This window comes from Anoplopoma fimbria, chromosome 12 (genome assembly GCF_027596085.1).
Source record: "Anoplopoma fimbria isolate UVic2021 breed Golden Eagle Sablefish chromosome 12, Afim_UVic_2022, whole genome shotgun sequence".
NCBI lineage: Eukaryota > Metazoa > Chordata > Actinopteri > Perciformes > Anoplopomatidae > Anoplopoma > Anoplopoma fimbria.
The window spans coordinates 2,526,155-2,548,017 of NC_072460.1; the positions used below are offsets into that span (position 1 = coordinate 2,526,155).

Here is a 21,863-nt window from a genome sequence, read left to right on the forward strand (position 1 = left end):
GGAATCTAAACGTCAGATTCAATCTGGCCAGTGGAGGAGAGGGGGGGTGCATGTCACGACCAGCATGTTATATAATGTTGAACACATTCCAATCACACTCATTAGGTAATTATTGTCTCCAATAAAGTCGTATTTTACCCCTGGTGGAAAAGGGACAAACAGCAAAAAGCATGGTGAGGGGCCCAATGTGGCATCTTGCTGCCACATCTTGCTAAACTATAATATGACCACATTTGGACATATGTCATGAGTACACATACAAACAAAATGTTTAGGGTCCCAACCTCTGAGTCTCAACCTTTCTGCAAAGCTGAAACATGAGCTTTCCTGTACATATTGCAAGATTAATGAGCATCTACTATTGGACTGGATGATAAAATATCCTGAAGTTAACATTCAACAACTTCAGCTCCAATGCAGGGCTCCCAGAGGTGCTATGAATGAGTTTTCACTAAGTCAGTTTCTGACTCTGAACTATCTCTCCAACCAAATCCCACACATTTAGGGAATACTTTGTTATGTTGTATTTGTTTCACTTCCACACACAGAGCCTTCCCTCTGAACCTGACACAGTTTGGTGCCCCACCCTCCCAGTTTGGAAACCTCAGCTCTGGGAATAACTGGTGGTGAGTTCTCCTAAAAATGAAACACCTCCTCATTCTGGAACAGCTGACTGCACCAGGTTGATGTGGGCTTTTGGCCAGCAGAATAATGTGATGAAGGATGAACTTCTGCAGGCTCAACACCTCCCCTCCAGACTGTTATATAATTCTGTTCTAACGCACACGTACATCTGAATATTTCTCATATAAGGCTCCAATTACTGTCGAGGTTATATCACTTTTTATACCATGGACCAAAGACCACAATTCAAAGAGGTATAGACTCTTCAGAACCTAGTGGAGATGCAACGCAACATCACAAAGTAAAATGAGACCACAGACACACAGACAAATGAAGGGGCCCCTATGGTGGCCGGTATAGGGGTTAAGGTCCCGAACATAAACCGTCCATCGGGGAGCTTTATGAATGTCACTCCCCATCTCTCACCCCCCTCCTGTCATCTGTCAACTTCCAACCATTGTCTAAAGACATAAAAATGCCCCCAAAAATACTAAAAACACTAATAAAAAGAACACAAACCATTGCATAAAATATGCAATGAGCACCACAGACTAAATATATAAATCAGGAACATTCACATCATAATAAGACTAAATATGTTACAGTTTTAGTACCGCAGACATGCAGGTTTTTCCACGATTAAATGTTGCACTTTCTGAAAGTATGGAGGAGACAGATTTTCAAAATTGATGCAGTTATCCCAACACTGTATAGAAAAACTAATATTATAGTGATATTTAATGGGATATATATGGAGAACAAAACACCACTAAATGATAAAGTAGGCTGCTTTGGGTAATCATATGCAAATAACAAAATGACAATTAGTCAGATTTGTATGTATGTGCCTCCTTTAAACTTGCTAACACTTCTCCAGTGTTGTCATCTGTTTGTATCTTGTGAAAGCATCTGAGTGATGCAGCTGCAGCTTTGGTTTAGGTGTTTGCTCTTAGTTGTCACATTTTGCTTCGACAATTCAAAGTGTTGATTGTCTGGTGAGCACAGTCACTGTTGATTGCCACAGTGTTTATAATCAGTTTGAATATGTATAAGTCCTTTTCAGTGAGGTGCTCCCAATATTTTGTCTATCCAGTTTAAGGTCGCCAAATCCAAGAAACCTCAACAAATATTAAAAAAGTTTATAAAGCAAAGAAAAAACAATGTAAAGTTGTAAACGCATCTCACTCCGCATGTTCATTTTTCTATGAATTTCCAAGGGAATAATTACAATATAGAGATATGATATGAGTCCCAGAGGTACACTCTCAGTAAGGATTTTAATCTCCTCTCAGTTTGATTACAAAAAATAAAATATAGGATTAATAAGAAATGTATCCTCCATTCTATAAAAATATACAGGCTTTTATTTTCTCCTTATTAAAAGTAACCTCCTTTATGTGCCGTGGGGAAAATGCACATTACAGCAGAACACCTGCCCTGGTTCCTGCTGCCTCACCCTGGGGAGCAGACGCAGGCCTGGAGTCACTGGTGCCGGGTTCAAACCACAGCCTCTCCCTCCCAGCGGACCTTCCAGTCGGATTTGCACCGTAAATTCTTTTGATTTGAAGATACCAGAATACGGTACACGCTGCAATGTGTGCCTCTCCACCACTAACTCTTTCTTATTCCTTTTATTCCTCTCATCCTCATGTATTCTCTTTCTCCATCTCTCTCAGTCAGCTGGAGTCCTCGTTTCCCTCGCGGTTACTTCGCTTTGCCTTTATCTTTCCAACAAATCAGGCCCTCTCTCCTACATCACACACACATACGCCCATAATATTTGTTTATTCTGTCTCCCATGGTGATCTAAAATATTCTTGTATCACAAGTTTTCAATAGGTTATACAGTAGGACACACTTCTCAATTCCTCTTCAACATTATGATGAATTGAAAGACAGCTTCAGTGTGTCGAATAAAAGAGAATCGTTCCAGTGAAAAGTCCATTGTGCCAGTGCAATACTGATCAACTACAGATGAACGTCATGTCCAGTGTAAAGCGTCTGCTAAATGACTGTAATGTAATGTAATGTAATGTGATGTGAATCAGATAGCAGTCCTGCATGCTGAGACAAAAGATTTTGCATAACTCACAGATTCATCATTCTTCTCTCTGAGCCAGCTGAGATATTTTCTGCTGAGTCTTGCTCGACGCATAATTAATGAATCAGATGAAATAAACCAGTGTTGTTGATAGAAATTACATTGAAAGGTAACAGCAGACAGAAAATCACTAAAATGCAATTTCAGGAAATCATTTTTAATGAAGTATAACAACAACCATCCTACTTCAACCTAATATGCTCTACAGTGTGATTTTAAAATAAAATAAAGCTCTCTTGTATCTTATTACAGTGGATTTGAGAATGATGTTGTCATGACAATAGGCTGTCAGCTGAGAGAGAAGTCTCCAGGGACTCCCAGTGCCTCCCAGTGCGTCCCAGTCTCCTTGGAAACACTAACAAACATGGCGGATTACCTGTTGTGAGTGAGAAAAAAGTTACATTTGGAGAAGATGGAAACCCCAGATAAGCGAGGTAATGGCTCAGTGTTCCTTGAATGAAGCTGTTAACTATAATGTTATGTATAATAATATATAATATAATATATAATCCAGCTTTAATGGCGCAGTGACTGGTCTTACTTTGTAGCAATGCGACACACATCAAACATAGCTGGTACAATGTAACATCACCGAGAGTCGCTCTTTGAGTCTGCGGACATATCTATTTATTTTTTATTTTTTTTTATTTGATAATTAACGCCATATAAGATAAGATAAGATAAGATAAGATAAGATAAGATAAGATAATCCTTTATTAGTCCCGCAGCGGGGAAATTTGCAGACTTACAACAGCAGAGAGTAAAGTGCACACAAGAGACATAGTAGAAGAAGACAAGCTAAAAATAAAAATAAAAAAAAATAAATAAAATAAAAAATGAAAAATAAAAATAAAATAAAACAAGTATTATAAATAAGCAATAAAAAAAACAGTAGAAAAAACAACAATAACTGAAATACTATATTTACAGACAGAGAAAAAAAAAAAACAACTATTTCAACTACTTTTAACTTTTTTAACCATTATTGCACAGTGCAATGTGCAATGTATTGCACAGGTTTCTATTGTCATGTTATTATGTTATTATTGTCCTGTGGTCATGTGGTCTGCTGGGAGCAGAGTTGGTTGTTATCTGCCGAAAAAAAGATAGTGACTTCCAGCAATTCAGTCAGCAATGCTACGTTGAATTGTCTGATAATATGCACATGTTTCATTCATAAATCAGGTGAAATGGAAGATGTGGAAAGTCCATCTGATGTGTCAGACAGCAGTGGACTGTTGAGGGTCCACCTCAGCACCGATGAGGACAGTGATGACAGTGAGTGACAGCCAAAAATGTATCTTCAATTCACAATCACACATATGTGATTCAGCTATCTCCAATCAGAGGGTCGGTGGTTCGATACCCAGCTTCGGCAGTCGATGTGTCCTTGGGCAAGACACTTAACCCCAAGTTGCTCCTGAAGGCTTGCCGTCGGTGTGGACTGGATGATGAATGTTAGTTAGAGTCTGATGGTGGCACCTTGATGGTAGCCTGTCATCAGTGTGTGAATGGGTGAATGATATGTAATATACTACTGACTGTAAGTCGCTTTGGAGAAAAGCGTCTGCTAAATGACTGTAATGTAATGTAATGTAATGTAATGTATAAAAACTGTTGCTTTTAACATAGTTTTAAGAGACTAGGATCCCTCACTTAAAATGCACATTTATTTCAGAAGAAGGTCCAGGCCAGGAGACCTTTGAAGAAGAAGAGACAGCCCTTCCTCCTGATTTCCAGTGGTTAGAGGAGCTGTATGAGTGAGTGTTTCTTGCTTTTCTGTGGATCATATTATATCATTTATTATGTCTCAATCCTGTTACTTCCTTCTCAGTATGTAGAACATCGTGTCAATGTGACTAAATGTAATTCTCATTATGATTATGATGTTTTTCACACCGTAAAACCTCGGTACAAACACACAGGCATAATAGTGGAACATAATAATTCATAACCAGCTTTTGCATTAAACATGCAACCTTTCCTAAATGTAGTTTTCCATCTGCCCGTAGAGATGACGATGGTGATGTTGACGGTGATGGTGACCTTGAGGTTGCGGCTATGAATGGTCAGAAGAGGAGTAATGCCGAGACAGCACGGATGTTCAAGCTGAGACGAAACCTGGACCAGCTGGACTTGTTTCACCAACAGAAGGAGCAGGACGTGCTGAAAGCCAGGTCTGGACTTGGCAACCAACAGACCTACAGAGCCACAGTAGCACTTAGAAAAAAGCAAAACATTTTCCACAATCTTTTCAGTTTCTGGAAAGATGATTTTTTTTTCTCCAGCTTTATTCCACTTTCCCAGGTCATTCCCCTCTTGCCCTCTTCACTCAGAGCCAATCATTTCTGTACCAATTGATTCAGCTATTTGCAGGAAATAATTTCAGCTGCAGAGAGAACATTTCCCCTAATGTCCTCTCTTCCCACTTTTCTTCCCTCTTTTTTCATTTTGGTGCACTGCGAGCCGTTAAGCACCCGATGAACTGTGATGCGCTCCTCAGCAAAAATGGCTGTCATTTTCCTTTAGCAGAAAACATCAAAGGTCAGAGTGGAGCTGTACAGCGCTCTGATCAAACATGACTTTAATGGAACTTAAGCACACCTGGCTTTTAACCAATCTGCAGCTCTTGCTCGACCATGTGCCATGATTTTCTTTTTATGACAGTTTTTTTTCCCCCGCTCACAGATTGTTCTTTTGCACACCATTAAACTGCAGAAAAACATTGGGCAATTCAAAGCTATTGAGTTGTGTGTGTGTGTGTGTGTGTGTGTGTGTGTGTGTGTGTGTGTGTGTGTGTGTGTGTGTGTGTGTGTGTGTGTGTGTGTGTGTGTGTGTGTGTGTGTGTGTGTGTGTGTCCACTCTCAGCTTTTCAATATCTTCATCAGATTACCTTGTTAGCCCACAGAATTGCCTTCTTTTTATTGCAATGGCCACAAGGAAATCCATTAGCCTGATGCTTTGGGTACATTGCACTTTAACAGCCTTGAAAATGTTCTTTCTTATTGGTTTTGATCTGGGATGGTTTCTATGTCAACACTTGAACTGGTCTGTTATTTCATGCTTCTTTTTTTTTCAGAGAAGTGCTTAAACTCTGTCGTCAGAACATTGAAAGTTTGGTGGAGCAGAGGGATAACTTGGAGAAAGAGATAGAGCGACAGAGAGCAGCAGATAACAGGTGAGTTGGTCTGTTCTTTATATTCATGTATGAGACATTTCTGCTTTGGTCAAACCCTGGTGTATCTGCTCTTTGTTTATTTAAATCTGCAGTGTGGCAGTGTTTCGTTTGCGATCCCATCATAAGCAACTGTGTCAAAAGCTGCAGAATGAGGAGGAGCTGGAGGGCCACGTCAACACTGAGCTGAAGCAACAAAAGTGAGTCCGACAGGAAAATAGTTTGACAGTTAGGTCTTGTTCTGACAGGCATTAGCACTGCAGCCCCCTCATTTAGTTCAATGGAACCACTGCATTAAACAGAGGGTTAAAAGAAATACCTTTATGGACATCCAGCAAAAAAGCTTAACCTGCCCCAACTTTTCCCGCTTCTCAATGTGACATCAACCGGCAACAGAGCAAACTGCTCGGCAGTGTTAAGGGATCTGATACACCTTTAAACCAATAGATCTATTTCTCTAAACAGACTTCCTGGATGTATTTAAGCATCTCAATGGTACCTGAAACAACACACCCACACCAATGCAGCCCCTTGTGTTTTGATTTGTCAGAAAGCCTGTTCATTTGACATTTTGTGCAGCTGCTTCACAGTGATTGTGAATGCTGTAAACCATCATCTTCAAGTTTGATATGCAAGAAAAGTGGCCTAATTCTGTTTTGAGGAACTGCTTGTTTTTCTAAAGGAAAATGATGTCCTCTAATAGTCCGAATGCTGCTTTGAAGGCTTTTCCAATTATCCCCCGTTAAGTGTTTGCCTCCTAGACCGATTGATTGAGATGATTGATCTGTGAAAAAGAAAAACGACAAATTCAAAGCCACATTGAGCTTCAAAACCCAATACATGTCTAGCTTCTTACCTCTGATACACTAAGTGACTACTGGTTGATAATATAGACCACCAGGCAGCGTTTTCAACTTCATTTTCTGTCTACATCCACCTCATTCTCCATCTTTGCTTCTCAGACTGGTGCTGAACGAGGTGGAGGTGGAGCTTGGCAGGTTTGCCTCACTCCGGCAGGAGGAGCAGGTCTTCTGGGTCCTTAAGGACCAGAAGGCAGCGACAAGGATGCTGCAGGAGAGGAAAGCCGGCCAGAACCTGCAGCTCAAGATGCAGAATCTCAGGGAGTAGGGAAAACAATCGTCTATTACGTACACACTACTGCTACTGCTCTGTGGTAATATAAAATGATTCTCTCAGTACATAAACAAGTAAGTCGAAGATGTAACATCTGATTTCAGCAAAATACTACTTATATGCACATGGTAAATGAAAAGTGCCTTAAACTATATCCAGGGTACCATTCCCCTATGGAGGTAATGTTTGTCCTATGACATTGTTCTACAGCATTTGCTTATTGATTCTTTTTATAAGAAGCCTGTATGGGGAATCAGTTATATCAACCTTGAAAGGCCATGTGAAGACTGATAATTGTATATAAGTGTTTGGGATTGTGTTCTGATAGTAAACAGGCAGCCATGCTGAAGAAAGAGGAGGCTGAATGTCAGAAGAAAGTTGAAGAAGGCCAGGCGAGCCGCAAGATAGCTGCCAAGTACTTGAAAGAGACCATTAAAAGGTAATCAGCTTCCAAGCCCATAAAGAGGGCTTTGACTAGAACAAGAATATGGTGTTACTCAGAGGATTCTTTGAAGAGTTGTCCCATCCTATTGATCATTCACTTACACTGGCAAAATATATTACAAGTGGGCCAGACAGGATTCTTTAAAGCGCTCAAGTTCTTACAGAAAAGTTCATGCAAAAATGTCCCTGCCCCCCAAAAACTGACTTGCACATGAAATTTACTTTCATCATGGAATAGTCTACAGCGACAGCGGGCTTGTGTGACCCGATGTGTCACCCCTAAGAAAAGTGTCCTATTTGCCAAATGAAGCAACAGTTTTTAAATCCAATGGATTCACCATAGTCCACCTTAAAGCCTTAAAGGATAAGGTCTTTCAATGTTGTATATTTTCTTATTGTTAAAAATACCCATCAAAAGACCAAAACCAACGATAAACTGATTCTGGTGTTCCCTTAGTAGCCCAGACCTGATGTATTGTAGTTTATTGAGCGCCATTTTGCTTCAAAAACTATTAAAAACACATCCATGAGCCAAACTGTAGCAATGGGTCACATGTTCCTTCATTACCAAGACTATAAGCACTAGTTTATTATGAGTGGAGCCTACATGCATCGCACCGTACAGGAAAGCTCATACAACAAATGTATTTTAATTAGCAGCTGAAAATAGTCTGCAACAAAATCACTATATACTCCTGTTTGAATGATGTTTACTATAAGCAACAATGCCAGGCTGTTTTAGGAAATGACTTGACTTTAAAAAATGAACTAGATTTTTTTAGATTTACTTTCTCAGTAAGAACAATGTATTTTGAGCTGAGTGGCACGAGTCAAAGAATAATCAAGCAAAGAATGGTAACTAACTCTCTGCTTATACCATGACCACATGCCATCAAGCTAAATATAATTATTTTCAATTTATATAACAATACTCTACCTTTGATTAACATTTATTTCCTGATTCAAACGGTGAAAGAAGCTATTAGCCAATTCCGTCTGTCTGACTTCTTCATCTGATTGCCATTCGTCATAGTTTTTGTTTCTATGTCAAATGCACATTTATATCTCCACTGTTTATGTCAAAATATGTGCTGTTGTTGTAAGATTTGTATCTTGTTCATGTAAATAGAAGTATATTTGTATGTATTTATTTTGATAAATACCTATGTGTATCTGGAACCTGACCTGAACTGTGTTTTCTACAATATGCCACTTCAAAGCTTAAGGGAATGTTATTTTGGTATAATACTAATTTCTCTCTCATGACAATTAACCTCAATGTTGCGTGTCAATCCCAAGCAGCGACAGCCGCTTTGTTTTCTGTCTGTACTGTATTTGAGCATTCATGAGCTTTGGGATTGTCGTTTCACACAGGATGCATCGGCAAGAGGCTGAGAAGGAGCAGCAGAACAGGGAGTTACTGGAAAAGAGGATACAGGCTGTCCAGTCACTGAAATCTAACATAGCAGCCACCCAAGTGAGCAACACCTTCCAGTACTGCTACTGTAGCATTATTGTTTTAGTAGTAATGAAAAACACAAGCTGTAGCTCTATGTATTGTTTTATTGTTCTATAGCTACCATATCTGTAGTGCATTATTAGAAAGACTAATTCCCAAAGCGCATAAGTGAACAACCTCTGAGTACAAACTCTATTTAGTGATGCATTATGTGCTCATAAAGCTTTAAAGACATAGTAAACAGAGACACAACTTTGTTTAATTTCATTTGTGCTAAAATGTCAGCGTAAGCACTAACATAACTCTATAGTTAAATGAATGTATGAAACTGAATGTCTTTTCCTGATGTTTGTCTAACAAATATTATTGCATTTAAGGGTCATAATTCATTTCAAGCAAAGCACTGCCAGTAGTCCTGTGTTAACAAAATATATTTGTTCTTCCCATGACACCCACTGGGCTCTGTAGTATTTTCAGTATGAATACCAGTATTTTAATGGGAGATGTGGCCGTGTCATATGCATAAGAGTGTAGTGTGACTTGTCTCTGATCATGTGACTCTTACATTGCTAATTACTCATTGTACAGCTATTGCAAGTTTGCATTCAAACTTGTCTATCATTTGGTCAACTACATTAGTAGTTAAATGTATGATGAATCCAAGGGAAATCATCATACATTTGTTTTAGGACCTGGATTTATTTATTCCATCCACTCTGGCCAAATTCTCCTCATAGCAAGGAGAGATGTGAAGCAGAAACCACATTGTATTGTCATTACTACACCCCCTCATGGATCCCAAAATGCAGTAAATTCAGCTCTGGGCTGTGTATGCTGTTGTCGCCAGTACTTACATGCTCATCATCATGATCTTCCACTGCTGTCATCATGCTTAGTGCTGTATTGTCCAATTTACCATTCAACAGGTACATTTTATAGTTTTTATAAAATGACATGATGCGGTTAAATATAGCTTGATTAATCTGATTTCGTTAGGAGAGCTTACGGGTCCAACAAAGCAGAGCCAAGGCAAATGCCCAGAAGAAAGAGCAGCAACGCAGACAACTGAGAGAATCCCTGGAGGCCCAAGGAATCAACAGTATCAGACATATGTACCAACAGAAACAACTAGAGGAGATAAAACGAAAACAAGCGTACGTCCTCTCCTCTCCTCTCCTCTCCTCTCCTCTCCTTTCCTTTCCTCTCCTCTCCTCTCCTCTCCTCTCCTCTCCTTTCCTTTCCTCTCCCACGTGCATGTCCTCCACTCCCACTCCATGCAGCAGTGTGTGGGTGTTTTCTATCGCTGTGTGCTGAGGAATACATGACCGCATTTCAGTCTAATGCAGTGTTGTTGATTTGCCTTTCGCAGGGAATTCGAGGAGAGGCAGAAGTCAAAGAGAGTGGAGATTGTGGCAAAAATCCTTCAGGAGGAACAGCTGGTAAAGGGCAGAAAGAGGCACCGGGCACCGCTGCCTAAACCCTCAACCACTGACAAGTTCCCATCCCTGGGAAGGGCAAGAGAGAAGCTCCTGCACTACCTGGATCCCAGTCCCCCACCAGCCACTGAAGAGAGAGCCACAATCGTGAGTGGTTCGAAACATCCAAGATCACATTATTGTAGAAATTAATGAATTTTAAAAGAGGTCGATTGAATTTAAACGTCCCACTGTGTATGTGCGTTTGCTCAGCAGTTGAGACAATTCAGTGACATCAGCAGCTCATCGTCAGACTCCTCTGATGTTGAGGACCTGGAGGAAACCATACACCAGGAAGTGGACCATCAGAGCCTCGCTGACAGCCTGGCTGAGCCTGAGTTCTCTGGGCTGTGGGACCAGAACTACAAGGTGCACAAAAACAAGCCACAGCCAACCAATAGCAAATCCTTGCAAGCTGCTATATTTAAACACTCATAAATCACGTCCCATTCACAGCAGCCACATCTTTTTATTTTTTTTCATGGAAGTGCTTATTTTATATAATTCAACAACCGAATTCCCCACCGACAAACTGAAGCATGTTGTAGAAATAATTTCACTGATTAATTCAGGCCCAACAGACTCCTGCTAGTTTATAGGGCAGATGGATAAGGGGGGCTGTTTTTTTTAAGGGGGACTTCCACATCCTTCCTGTGAACCTCACACCATAAGAGCTAAACATTTATGCTTGTGAGAGGATTGTAAACTAAGGTTGTGAACAATTAGTGCTGTAACAATAAGTTGATTCATTGATAAATCAATCAACAACATTTAAAAAATGTGTTAATTTGCTATTTTTAACAGACGTATGTCTTAGCAAAATAATATATTTGGGTTTGGACTATCAGACAAAACAAGGCATTTGAAGGCGTCACCTTGGAAACTCGGATATTGTATTCTTCACTAGTTTATTTTTATTATTACTTACATCATTGAGAGACTGCTCAAGACCATGTTATCTGACAATTCTCAAAGATGGTGCAACATTATTTGAGGTACATCATCATCAGTGCTATCTGTGCGTGTTTCCAGCAGCTGGTCCTTCAGAGTAGGATTAACTGCACCACGTGTATTTGTTTTAAGAACCTGTGATGCACAGTGGAAGCGGTTTTCCATCCCACGGGGAAATTGTGCGGTGACTTGTTGGAGGTTTGACTTCACCTATTGCCTGCAGCCTTTTTATCTATCCAGCTTAATCTGGCTGCTGCTACTTTTACAATTCCTCCCCCGCAAGATGATCCTTGGCTAAATTAATTATTCCTTATATTCATCCATTAATATCATCACCAAAAACATATTGTCATATCAGAATCAGATCAAAATGCCTTATTAGAATCTGGTTAAAGAGAAACATAGAGTTACTGTTCAATTTGTTTTACTTGTTACAACTAAACTATAACACTGATATCTGTGTCCAGAGTAATGCTAACACATTACGATACAGTACACTGAGTGCCTGTAGGCAACTGGAACTGACTTTCTAACACAGGCTGAAAACACTGCCAATTTAGAAATCTGAGGCTGGTATTGTTTTTGTCATTTCCCTTCAACACATATAGGCTTAGTTTGCCTATAGCCAGATTTCCTAAAAATGTGGTGTAATTAAGAGATTATTAAGTGTAGAATTGAAAAGTTACAATAGTTTCAATAGTTACAATAAATATATTATCAATTAATCTCCATCAACAAAGAGTTTTACCACAGTTACAGCACCAAATCAGACTTTTTTTTTTTCATCTGAAGATGAAGAGCCTTGCTCAAGGGCTGCTCCATCAGTGTCTGTAGCTGGCTACCATGGAGGCGGATTGGCTGTCCGTCTCATCAAGCCCCTCCACACACTTGAAATGTGGGACGTCAGGCATCCCTTGTCATCGCGCTGCAGCCTCTGAGGCCTCAGAGTGGGCGCGGTGCCACAGCTCAGAGCTCTGAGCAAGTGGCAAGTGGAGTGGAAGCGATGTCTCCTGCTCACAGATCAGACTCATTGCCCCATCAAAGGCTTCTTCTCAACACAGTAATGGCTTGTGCGATGGATGAGCACTGCAACGTAACAAAGCTAATAAGATGATTCATGAGGGGGACAATGATGATGATAATGTCCGTTCACTTCAACTGCTTTACAAAAACAGTAAGAATAGAGCAGGGATAAAATGACCTTAAAAAGTAAAATGGGGCTCATAAAAAACGCTTTCACATGTTGAACACTAAACACACAGTTTACCTTTTTTGTTTCTCCTTAAATAGCTTAAATGTTGGAAAACTCATGATTTTCACAATTATACACATATATTCTGTATCAGCCTGTTCTGACCAGGCCTGACTGCCGACCATCAGTACCTTTTTGGTACGGTCTAAAATGTGTTGCTACCACGTTGTGTCAAAATTGTCGATAGCTGGTATATCGGATGCCGATAAGATACCATTTTCTAAATTAAATAATAACTTTGCCAATTTTTTTATGTATAATATTTAGGCAGAATTATTGTACAGCTACTTTTGCTTGGGCAACACTTGAGAACTTAAATGTTGCTAATGTCAAATGAACAAATGTTGCTGTAGAAAAACAAACTTATTTCTCTTTTTTACTTTTTTTTAATTCTTCTTTTTGTGACCACGTAATGAGTGGGACAAAATTCTGTTGAAAAATGAATGTGTCTGCGGTCTCCGCTGAACAAACAATAGACTGGCAAAAGATATTCTGAATGATCTTAAACATTATCTTTAGCATTTCTGTAATGCAGTTTCTTGTTACCTATCAACAACATTTATGCCTATAGCGACATATATCTGTTTTAAGCTAATATCAGTAGTTATATATATTGATTACACATGGGATATCAAATATTGGTTTTGAACAATGGACAGTTGACAAAGTGTCAAATTGACTTGGCTAAAGATAAAGCTACATGTTCATACACAGATGATGAATCAGTCTCTCATTTTATATTGCACCAGACTAAACCCATAGGAAGTACATTGTTATAATCTCATAATAGGATTTAATAATCCTACATTAAATCATATATTTTACGCACTTAATGACATGTGGTGCACATTTACATCTCCACTCAGTCTGAAATATTACATACATTTATATACACGCATAGACCAACATTCAGAGGAGAAGGAATCATCTGAGGAACAAGTAACAACAAAAAATTGAAAACGTTTATGACAATGGAATGGAAGATTTAGTTTCATATTCAGTTTTTTAGTATTTGATTATTTGTAAAGACTCAACCAGCTGTTGCTTCCCTTTGTGGTTACAGAAGCCCCTGAATGAGAAAACAACAGTGGTGCAGACAGAAGTGAAGCAGGAAGAACCGGATATGGCCGGTGGAAAGCTGAACATTCCTGCTAAAAAGCTTCATGGGAAAGAGTTGAAAGGTCCTCCATTCATCAGTAAACCAGAGGTCATCCTCTTCAAGGTACCTCACCACTGATTCTGCAGAATGCACATCCTGAAAATACTTTGTCACAGGAATTCATGTCTACAAAGAATAATAATGAACTTGTGCATTATGATAATTATATAAAATTATCATTTTTATTAAAACTATGTATGTCTAATTACCAGCTGATTTTTTTTTTTATCTTTTGTTGATGAAATTTCATAGTGACATACTGACATTACAGTGAATATTCTTTTTAGGACTTTGAAGTTGGGATAATGTATAAGAAGAAAGTCGTCCTCACTAACATCAGCTACATCACCAACCACTGCAAGCTCATTGGGGTCTCCGCCCAACTGAAGGATTTCATCTCTATCAAGTAAGATTTTATATTGTAAACACACGACAGCAGTGGCCACGGTCCAGAGGTCTGGTCAACTCTTTTTAACACTGGACTCTGGCGACGGTAGTACTCCCCAAGACCTGTAAACAGACTCTGATGCATAGAATTGGCGGAATTCCACTTTAACAGGCTATAAAAAAATAAAGGGTACTTAAAATGTTTCTATTGCTACCTAAAAAATGTCATTACGGTATCAGTCCGCCATATAAAAATAGTGTCATCTACTTCTACATCCAAATTCCATGAAAGTTTGGATGGAGGTATGCAGTTTCCCCCTGCCTCCATACTTTGTGTTAAGGCAACACGTGACTTGACCCAGCTCTCTACTGGACACAAAGAGATCAAATTAAAAAAATGTATTCTATGTGTAAAAACCACAGAGAATAAACCAAAATTGTTGAACTGTACCTTTTTAAAGTGTCAATCTACCAACAGCCAGCAACTCCATATTGTCTATGTGTGTCACTGTGGGGGCAAACAAACACACATACCATAGCATAAAGCAGCCCACCAGAACCTTAAAATGAATCCCATCTGAGGAAAATATTGAAATATTAATCTTAAAGAGATAAAAATAGACACCCAAATAAACACAATTAAGCACAGTTGTTGTTCAGTGTATTGCGCCAACACTTGAGCTAGAGTTGTGTACAACAACAAATGTTAAATCTCCTGTGAAGCCACTATATGTTTGGTTGCTTCAGTTATCACACGGAAACATCTGCTGATGTATCACCACGCAGGAATTCAATACAACCACCTCTTGTCATTTTAAAAGCCGATGGAGTGGACGTGAAAGCAAAGCCTGTCCTCCCACATATGGACGCCAGCTTGGATCACCACGATCGCAGCTCCTCTTATGAGACTCAGCTCAGTGAGTCAGTCTACGTCTCCGCTATCTCCTCTCCCTCAGCCTGCCAGCAGCCCACAGGCCGAGCAGAGATGCATGGTTCTCCGGGTCACTCGCTGTGTATCACTCTCCCTCCAGCTCCCCCATGACTTGACGTGGTTTCTTTGTCTCTCTTCTTTCTGCCTGACTGAGTGGAGAGTCTCCCAGGCTGCAGCAGGGTCAGCCGGAAACTACTGATGCCGTTCTTCAGCCTTCGTGCTGGGCCACTTGTCTGAACGTATCACCTTCTAGTCCTGTGATCTTAACTCACATGCAGCAAACATGCACTTTCTTAAAAAAAAACAGGGGTGAATGGATACATACTGTAGTATAATGTATATTATATACACTCAACTCCCTATTTCTTCCGTCATGACAAAGCGTAGATGGTTTCCTGCTGTTGGATGGCGATCTCCCAAAATAAGGTGGAGAGAAATTGATGTTAGGCTGGTGTTAAATAATAACGACAAATAACTAAGCCGAAACAAGTTTTCTTCCTTTAAGGCATGCATCAACAAACCATGTATAGTCAAAGATGGTGCAGTATTTATTGCTCACCCACGACTTGAGCGCTGCACAGCAGCAGCAAAGAAGACTACAGTTTTATTGAGTATTATTGTTGTAATACAGCTACGATACAGCACATTGTTCATTTGAATGGTAAATAACTTTTTTAGTTGTCTGACGTTTCTGTATTATCCGACTGAGTGGTCGTCTAATCCTGAAAGTCTTTTAGAATAATGCTTACCAACACATTTTATGAGCCGCTGAGTGATTGAAATATCCAAATTAGGAAGATCCAGCACCATGATAGTACGTAGTAGTTCTGTGTCAAACTTTAAAACGAGAAGTGGACAGACTGGCAGTACCTCAGCAGGAGACATGTTGGTTGTTTCCTGCTGTTCGTCCCGCTCCACTGGCTCACAGGTCAACTTATGATGTCATTAAAGCGACTGACACAAGAGGGTCTTGGGAAATGAAGGGAAATCCAATGTGCCATTATCCTGTCATTGCTTATGACTGCAGTGACCACTCTTCAGTATATGTTAAATAGTTCCACTCTGAAAAGGTTCACCTGACTTCTGCCAACACATTGGGTCCATCATTCACTATAGGTCTTATATTCAATTATGTTGTGTTTAAGTATTTCTCACTGATTACTCACACAATATTAGAAGTGGTCGTGACCAATGGATGACTCATTCAGCTAAAGAACAACAAATCAAGGCATGTCTTGTCTTGAACAACCCTCTCTGCAAAAATCACTGTGTTAAAAATTGACAGATTTTTGAGTCAATGAAAGACCGCTTCAAAACTGGGTCTACTTAAATCTAGCACCCAGTGTGTTATTCTTGTGTTACTGTTGGGTTACTGGATGAAAACAACCTCTTGTTTTTTTTTCTATAAAAAAAAAGATAAGTAAAAATAAGATTTCAATAGATTTTGTACCATATTTACAGAAAAACACTGTAAACTGTACATATGTAACTATAGTTACTGTTACCACCACCATAGCTGCAACGGGATAATAAACATAATAGTTTAGGAATCATATAGTTTGGTATCTATTGTAGTCAGGAAGACAAATTATAGAACATTATACACAAAATATTATTATAAACACTATTTCTGCTATTGTACCTGCCATGCACCCTCCTTCTACTATTCTTTGTCTGTTGTGTTTACCTAAAACATTGAGGTCAGTCATGACAACCGCAAACCCTTCGTGGCTCACCCAGCTAAAGCCATTAGCACATCAGGAGAGAGAGAAATGTGGACTAGGAACACACTGGGCTTTTTTCACACCATCCCATGGTTCCCTGTACGCCCCCTTCATTTCTAAAAATGTCTTCCCATCCCCCTACACCCCCTCACCCAGCGTACACGCATTGTGCATTTGTGCCAGAATTGGCTCTGCTGTATGTTTTCACTACAAGGACTAAATACACAACAGTCCAGGCCAGACGTGGTGAAAAACTATGGTATAGAATACAGTGTTTATGCAGTAATGATAGTAGTAATAAAAAAACTTTAATTATAAAGCACTTTTCAAAACAAAGGTTACCAAGTACTTTACAAGATAGAGCAAGTGTCCCTTCCTCGCATATATTGCAAATGCTGAGAGGAGGACGCCATTCTGTGGTCTGTTTGCTCCTGAGCTGTGTTGTGTAATACAAGTTGAAATGGTGGTACTCAACAAAATATGAGGCTACACTCACACCTACAATTTGTTTATTTGGATCCAAATCACACAGCAACAGAATTAAATAAATTGTTACATTTTTCATCCAGTATGTTGATATTCATTAAATACAAAACAATTTGAGCACAGTCTACAAATTCAAAAGGAACCTTCCAGTGTAACTGAAATCAATGTGGATGTTTTTATCTGCTAGAGCAGATCTCCATAAGTTTCCTGGGTCTAGACCTTTGAATCAGAATTTTAATTATAATGATTGACCTATCAGCCTCAGGGGCGGGACTAAGTGCGTTGTCAAGTTTTGTAAAGCATTGTCAGCTGTGTGCCGGAACCTAGAGCAATAATACAAACAATAAAGACTCTTACGGAAGTCACTGACTATGCTATCGTGGCTGTTCTACATCGATTAAAAGTACCGAACAGCACTCTGCTTCGATGTCTGGCGAAGATTGCATTATTTGCCGGTTTAAGACTCTGGCACAGGTTCTTTTTCCGTGGTGTCTTGATTGGCATATCACATTTCCAGTTCTCTAGTCTTCTCGAGCCTTCCTCCTTTGTGTCGTAACGTTAAGTCCTGACTGCCACCTTATTACCATACATAATGAATCTTTAACCATTACAAGTAGTACAAAACATTTACACAAATCCTCCCAGAATAGAGACCGGTCCTTTATGGGAGAATAACCCAGACATCTCTAAATTGTTCACTCAATGACCTTTCTTGCACTTTGGGCTGCTGAATAATAGTTTTGAATTCCATATGACCCCCTTGATTAACAAATTAATTTAACATGTACAGCATGTCTTCTCAACATTGCCGGCATTGTAGGCTAGTTGTTGTTTTTTTACTTTTTCTTTTAACGGGTAACGGCACATAAGGGATATTTATTGTGAAATAACTGTTTTGATCTCACAAAATAAATAAAATCTCTAGATTTAAGTGGCAGTAGAGTTTTCTTTGCTAGCTGTATTCAAAACTGGTTGATCTCAGATTTGGACGTCTGGGTTCCTTGCATGCAAACTCCAACTGAGATCAGAGCAAACCCCACTTCATTTTGCATCGAGTAAAGTTCCAGCCTTTTAAAATCATCTTCAAAGTAGTCTGCAGTCTTTTGATTTGTCCAATGGACTTTGTGACTGTCAAATAGATACAAACTTGACAGCCACAGTATGTTATAGTTGTGCCCCGTTGAAACATGTTAGCTAAAAAAAGTTATGTAATATGTCAAAGGGAATTCCAATGACTGACATCCAAGAACCATGCTGCACTTAACTGTGCATGATGATTTATTTATCTTCTCTGGTCGTCTGACTAAGAATCCACAAAGAAATAATTCAATAGAAGCACCATTTAAAACTGCAGTGAAGTTCAATATTCTTTAATCGGTCCATGTTTTTATTTTATTCAAAGCAACTTGCTCCTCAGGCCAAATACTGCAATTTTCACCAGCTTAAAGATCCACCAGAAAGAAAAAAGAAATCTCAGTTTGGATGAATTGACCTAAAAAGCAGCCCTTAAAAACACTTGTCATTGTCAATACTTCATTGATTTCATATAATTCCTAAAACTACAGTGCAGAAATATGCATTATGCTGTAACCACTTAATGTAAAAAGAGCAAGATCTGACTTCTGTGAAATAAGTACGATTATTCAAGGAATATTCTCACACGTCGTCAGAGTTTTGATGCTTCACTGTAAAGCGCTTTCAGAGTGTGAACCTGTTTTAGCTCTGTTGAACTGAATAATAAACTGAGAGGGCTTATTAATCCACTGTAGGAGAAGCCAATGGGCCTAAACGTAAAATAGAGCCTAGTCAGTAATACTTTACAGCCGCGGTCTGAGCTTCATCACTTCAGTCTGCTGCAACAGATATGCTGTACAGTATGGCCTCGTTCGAAGCACTTAAAATAGGGCTCTAGCAGGCGTTTTCTAACTCTGCCTCACTCAGCATTTAATCCCAAGTGACCTGTTCTATTTTTTCTTTCTCTTCACATGTGTTTTCATACCACCTGTCTGAAGCTAGGAACGAAGAATTGTACCAAAAAGGAAGGAAATTAACCAAATGAATAAAGGAATTCTGATGTGAGCGCAGTGTGACGTCCATAATTAGCACCAGACCTACCCAACCAGTTGGAATGCTTTCATACACTTCCAGGTCACAGTGGTGAGCTGGACACCAGCTTCAGCCAGCCACCCTGACAGCTGGACCAGCAACTTCAAACAGTTGGCTCAAACATAATGGTCCACTGCACACTGGTGTTTGTGATAGTATGCACAGATTGCTAATTATGTCACCATTCTAAAGTGTACAAATATTATTATTTATCATAGCAATCTAACAATGGCACACAAAGCACCTTCAGGGTTCATCAAATGGAATTTTAAGAGGTCAACTGCTATTGATTTTTAGTCTGTATATCCTTGATTGTGTATTCAAGCTTGGGTAGTTGGTGCGCACGTAGGAATTATTACAGTCCTGCAACAGCCACAGATACCACACTTATTGTCGCACTTTTTTTGTCAGAGCATTTGATTCATTAATTGCTGGGGGAAAGTAAAGAGAATTTCAACAAATATAACAAAAAGGAATCATTCTCTTTCACAGAGTTTGAAAAGTTAACATAAGAAAGAAAAAACAAGAAGGTTACTCGGAGAGCGCAGACCTCTGCCAAGGTAAAATTGCTCCAAAATGCAATGGGTTCTTGCTTGGATCCATGCTACACCCTCCTAACAATTTTGGTGAAAATCAGGCTTGCAGTTTTTCCGTAATCCAGGTGACAAACAAACCGAAATCAAAACGGACAATGATTGGCGGAGGTAAATAGTAAGACCCCTTCCCATTTTGGACAATTTTCCTATTTCATCTTCTACCATCTGAAGGCCAAAATATAAACTTGGCACAAAAGATATCTCCTAATCTACAACACTACAATCCGACTAAAAATGTTCCACCTTTGTTACAACATAATACCATTACCAAGACCTCAAAAACGATTTATTAGGTGTCCGTGATGTTCTGTGACTGTAGCTGTTTCCTAATGATGCTCATAGTTGCATGTTTCCAACTTTTTGTTTATCTATTGAATGTTTGAGAATCCTTCCTGCTTCTCTGGCTGGCTGCCTGCTATATTCATATCGATCGGCTCTCCTCGTGTGTCTTTTTTTCGAAGGGCAGCAAGTTGTGAAGCTCCTCGAGGCAGCATAGGGTTGGTGTAAACATGTGCTGTGAGACACACATGTTGCTTTGAAATAGCTCACAGTCCTCATGTTTCTCTTCTTGTCTGGACATAAACTTTTGGTTTCTGCTCTGGTTTACAGTCCGAGATGACAAGGAAAAAATACCATTTGGAAATATGGCTTTTTCTTTTCTTTGTTTCCTGCGCCATGCAAACTGAACATTAGGTTGACTCTTGACCTCGCCTCCGGTCTCAGGAGAGTCATCACACTTCAGCATTTCATCTGAAGTTGATGGTCTTTTGTTGAATGCAGCGTATCCCCTGCTACAAAGGGATGTACATTCTGTGGTGCTTTACAACCAAAGTGTTTTCACTGAGCCTTGTTTAATGTCATTAATGTGAGGCCGTGCAAAGACAAAAATAAACACTGCTTTTACATTGTGTTACTCAGCAGAGATATGTCAGTATATCAAATATTTTACTCTAAGCATTTATCCTAACTGTATTATTCAGTTAAATTCTGTTTTTCCAATGCAGAAATGTATTACATTTTGAGCTGTACAAAGAAAATGCTGATTTTCTTATTCATAAGTCATTGTGATCTGTGTTTCAGCTTTGAGCCTCCTGGTTCTTTATCCACTGGGATGTCCTGTGACATGCAGGCTGTTTTTCAGCCTATGGTTAGTAACATCACCCCTTATTTCAGACATATACAGTGCATACATCATTTTGTCCCATTGGAGTAAAGCATGGTACAGACTTTTGTCAGTACATAAACACATATCTGTTACTGCATGTACATAAATGGTCATAATACTGTGTAGAATTCTACACCACTCTGCTTTATTTCTTCTTTATTCTTCATATAGCATAGTTTATATAGCTTCGCAATGCACCTTTTCATTTATTATTGTTATGATATTTATTAAAGTACAGTCAGTGGGACATTTTTTGTTGTGTCTGCTCTGTTCTCTGGCACATTGGATGAAATAATGCCTGTAAGTTCAAGGCTCTGGCTTTCAGCTTTTATTTGAGGGTTTTCACATCCACATCAGATGGAAAATCTGCTTAATTCTGTGCCTTTGTATGTTACCTAGTCTTTGACTGATCTGCTCATTGTCATCATGAGCAATGCAAGGCAACAAGAAACAAATAAGATATAAGATGATAGTCAAATCCAACAACGTTACATATATGTGTCTTTGTGAAAAACTTCATTAATTAACAGAAATGCAGGAACAATAGATTTGTGAATACAGCTTTCTACTAATTCTCATCAGCCAAGCCAAAACTCATTCTCTGCGTGATTTCATTTTAGAATCAGATCTAATGTCAAAGTTTATTCCTGAATTTAGTGTCTGGTATTCAAAACCGTTATAAAGCAACACATTG

The 21,863-nt window shown here is 39.2% G+C and overlaps 1 protein-coding gene across 1 annotated transcript in view; it reads left to right on the plus strand.

The window, feature by feature from the left end:
* The first annotated feature begins 3,076 nt into the window (after positions 1-3,076).
* cfap74 (cilia and flagella associated protein 74) overlaps positions 3,077-21,863 on the plus strand; it is a 49,551-nt gene continuing 30,764 nt past the window's right edge. The window contains exons 1-15 of the mRNA XM_054609803.1: positions 3,077-3,159; positions 3,911-4,003; positions 4,407-4,485; positions 4,738-4,902; positions 5,805-5,903; positions 5,996-6,100; positions 6,863-7,024; positions 7,363-7,473; positions 8,853-8,955; positions 9,934-10,091; positions 10,307-10,520; positions 10,626-10,781; positions 13,679-13,837; positions 14,062-14,180; positions 21,085-21,151. Of these exons, the coding sequence (XP_054465778.1) occupies positions 3,138-3,159; positions 3,911-4,003; positions 4,407-4,485; positions 4,738-4,902; positions 5,805-5,903; positions 5,996-6,100; positions 6,863-7,024; positions 7,363-7,473; positions 8,853-8,955; positions 9,934-10,091; positions 10,307-10,520; positions 10,626-10,781; positions 13,679-13,837; positions 14,062-14,180; positions 21,085-21,151 (1,812 nt within the window). The 5' untranslated portion in view covers positions 3,077-3,137. The remainder of the gene's footprint in view (positions 3,160-3,910; positions 4,004-4,406; positions 4,486-4,737; positions 4,903-5,804; positions 5,904-5,995; positions 6,101-6,862; positions 7,025-7,362; positions 7,474-8,852; positions 8,956-9,933; positions 10,092-10,306; positions 10,521-10,625; positions 10,782-13,678; positions 13,838-14,061; positions 14,181-21,084; positions 21,152-21,863) is intronic.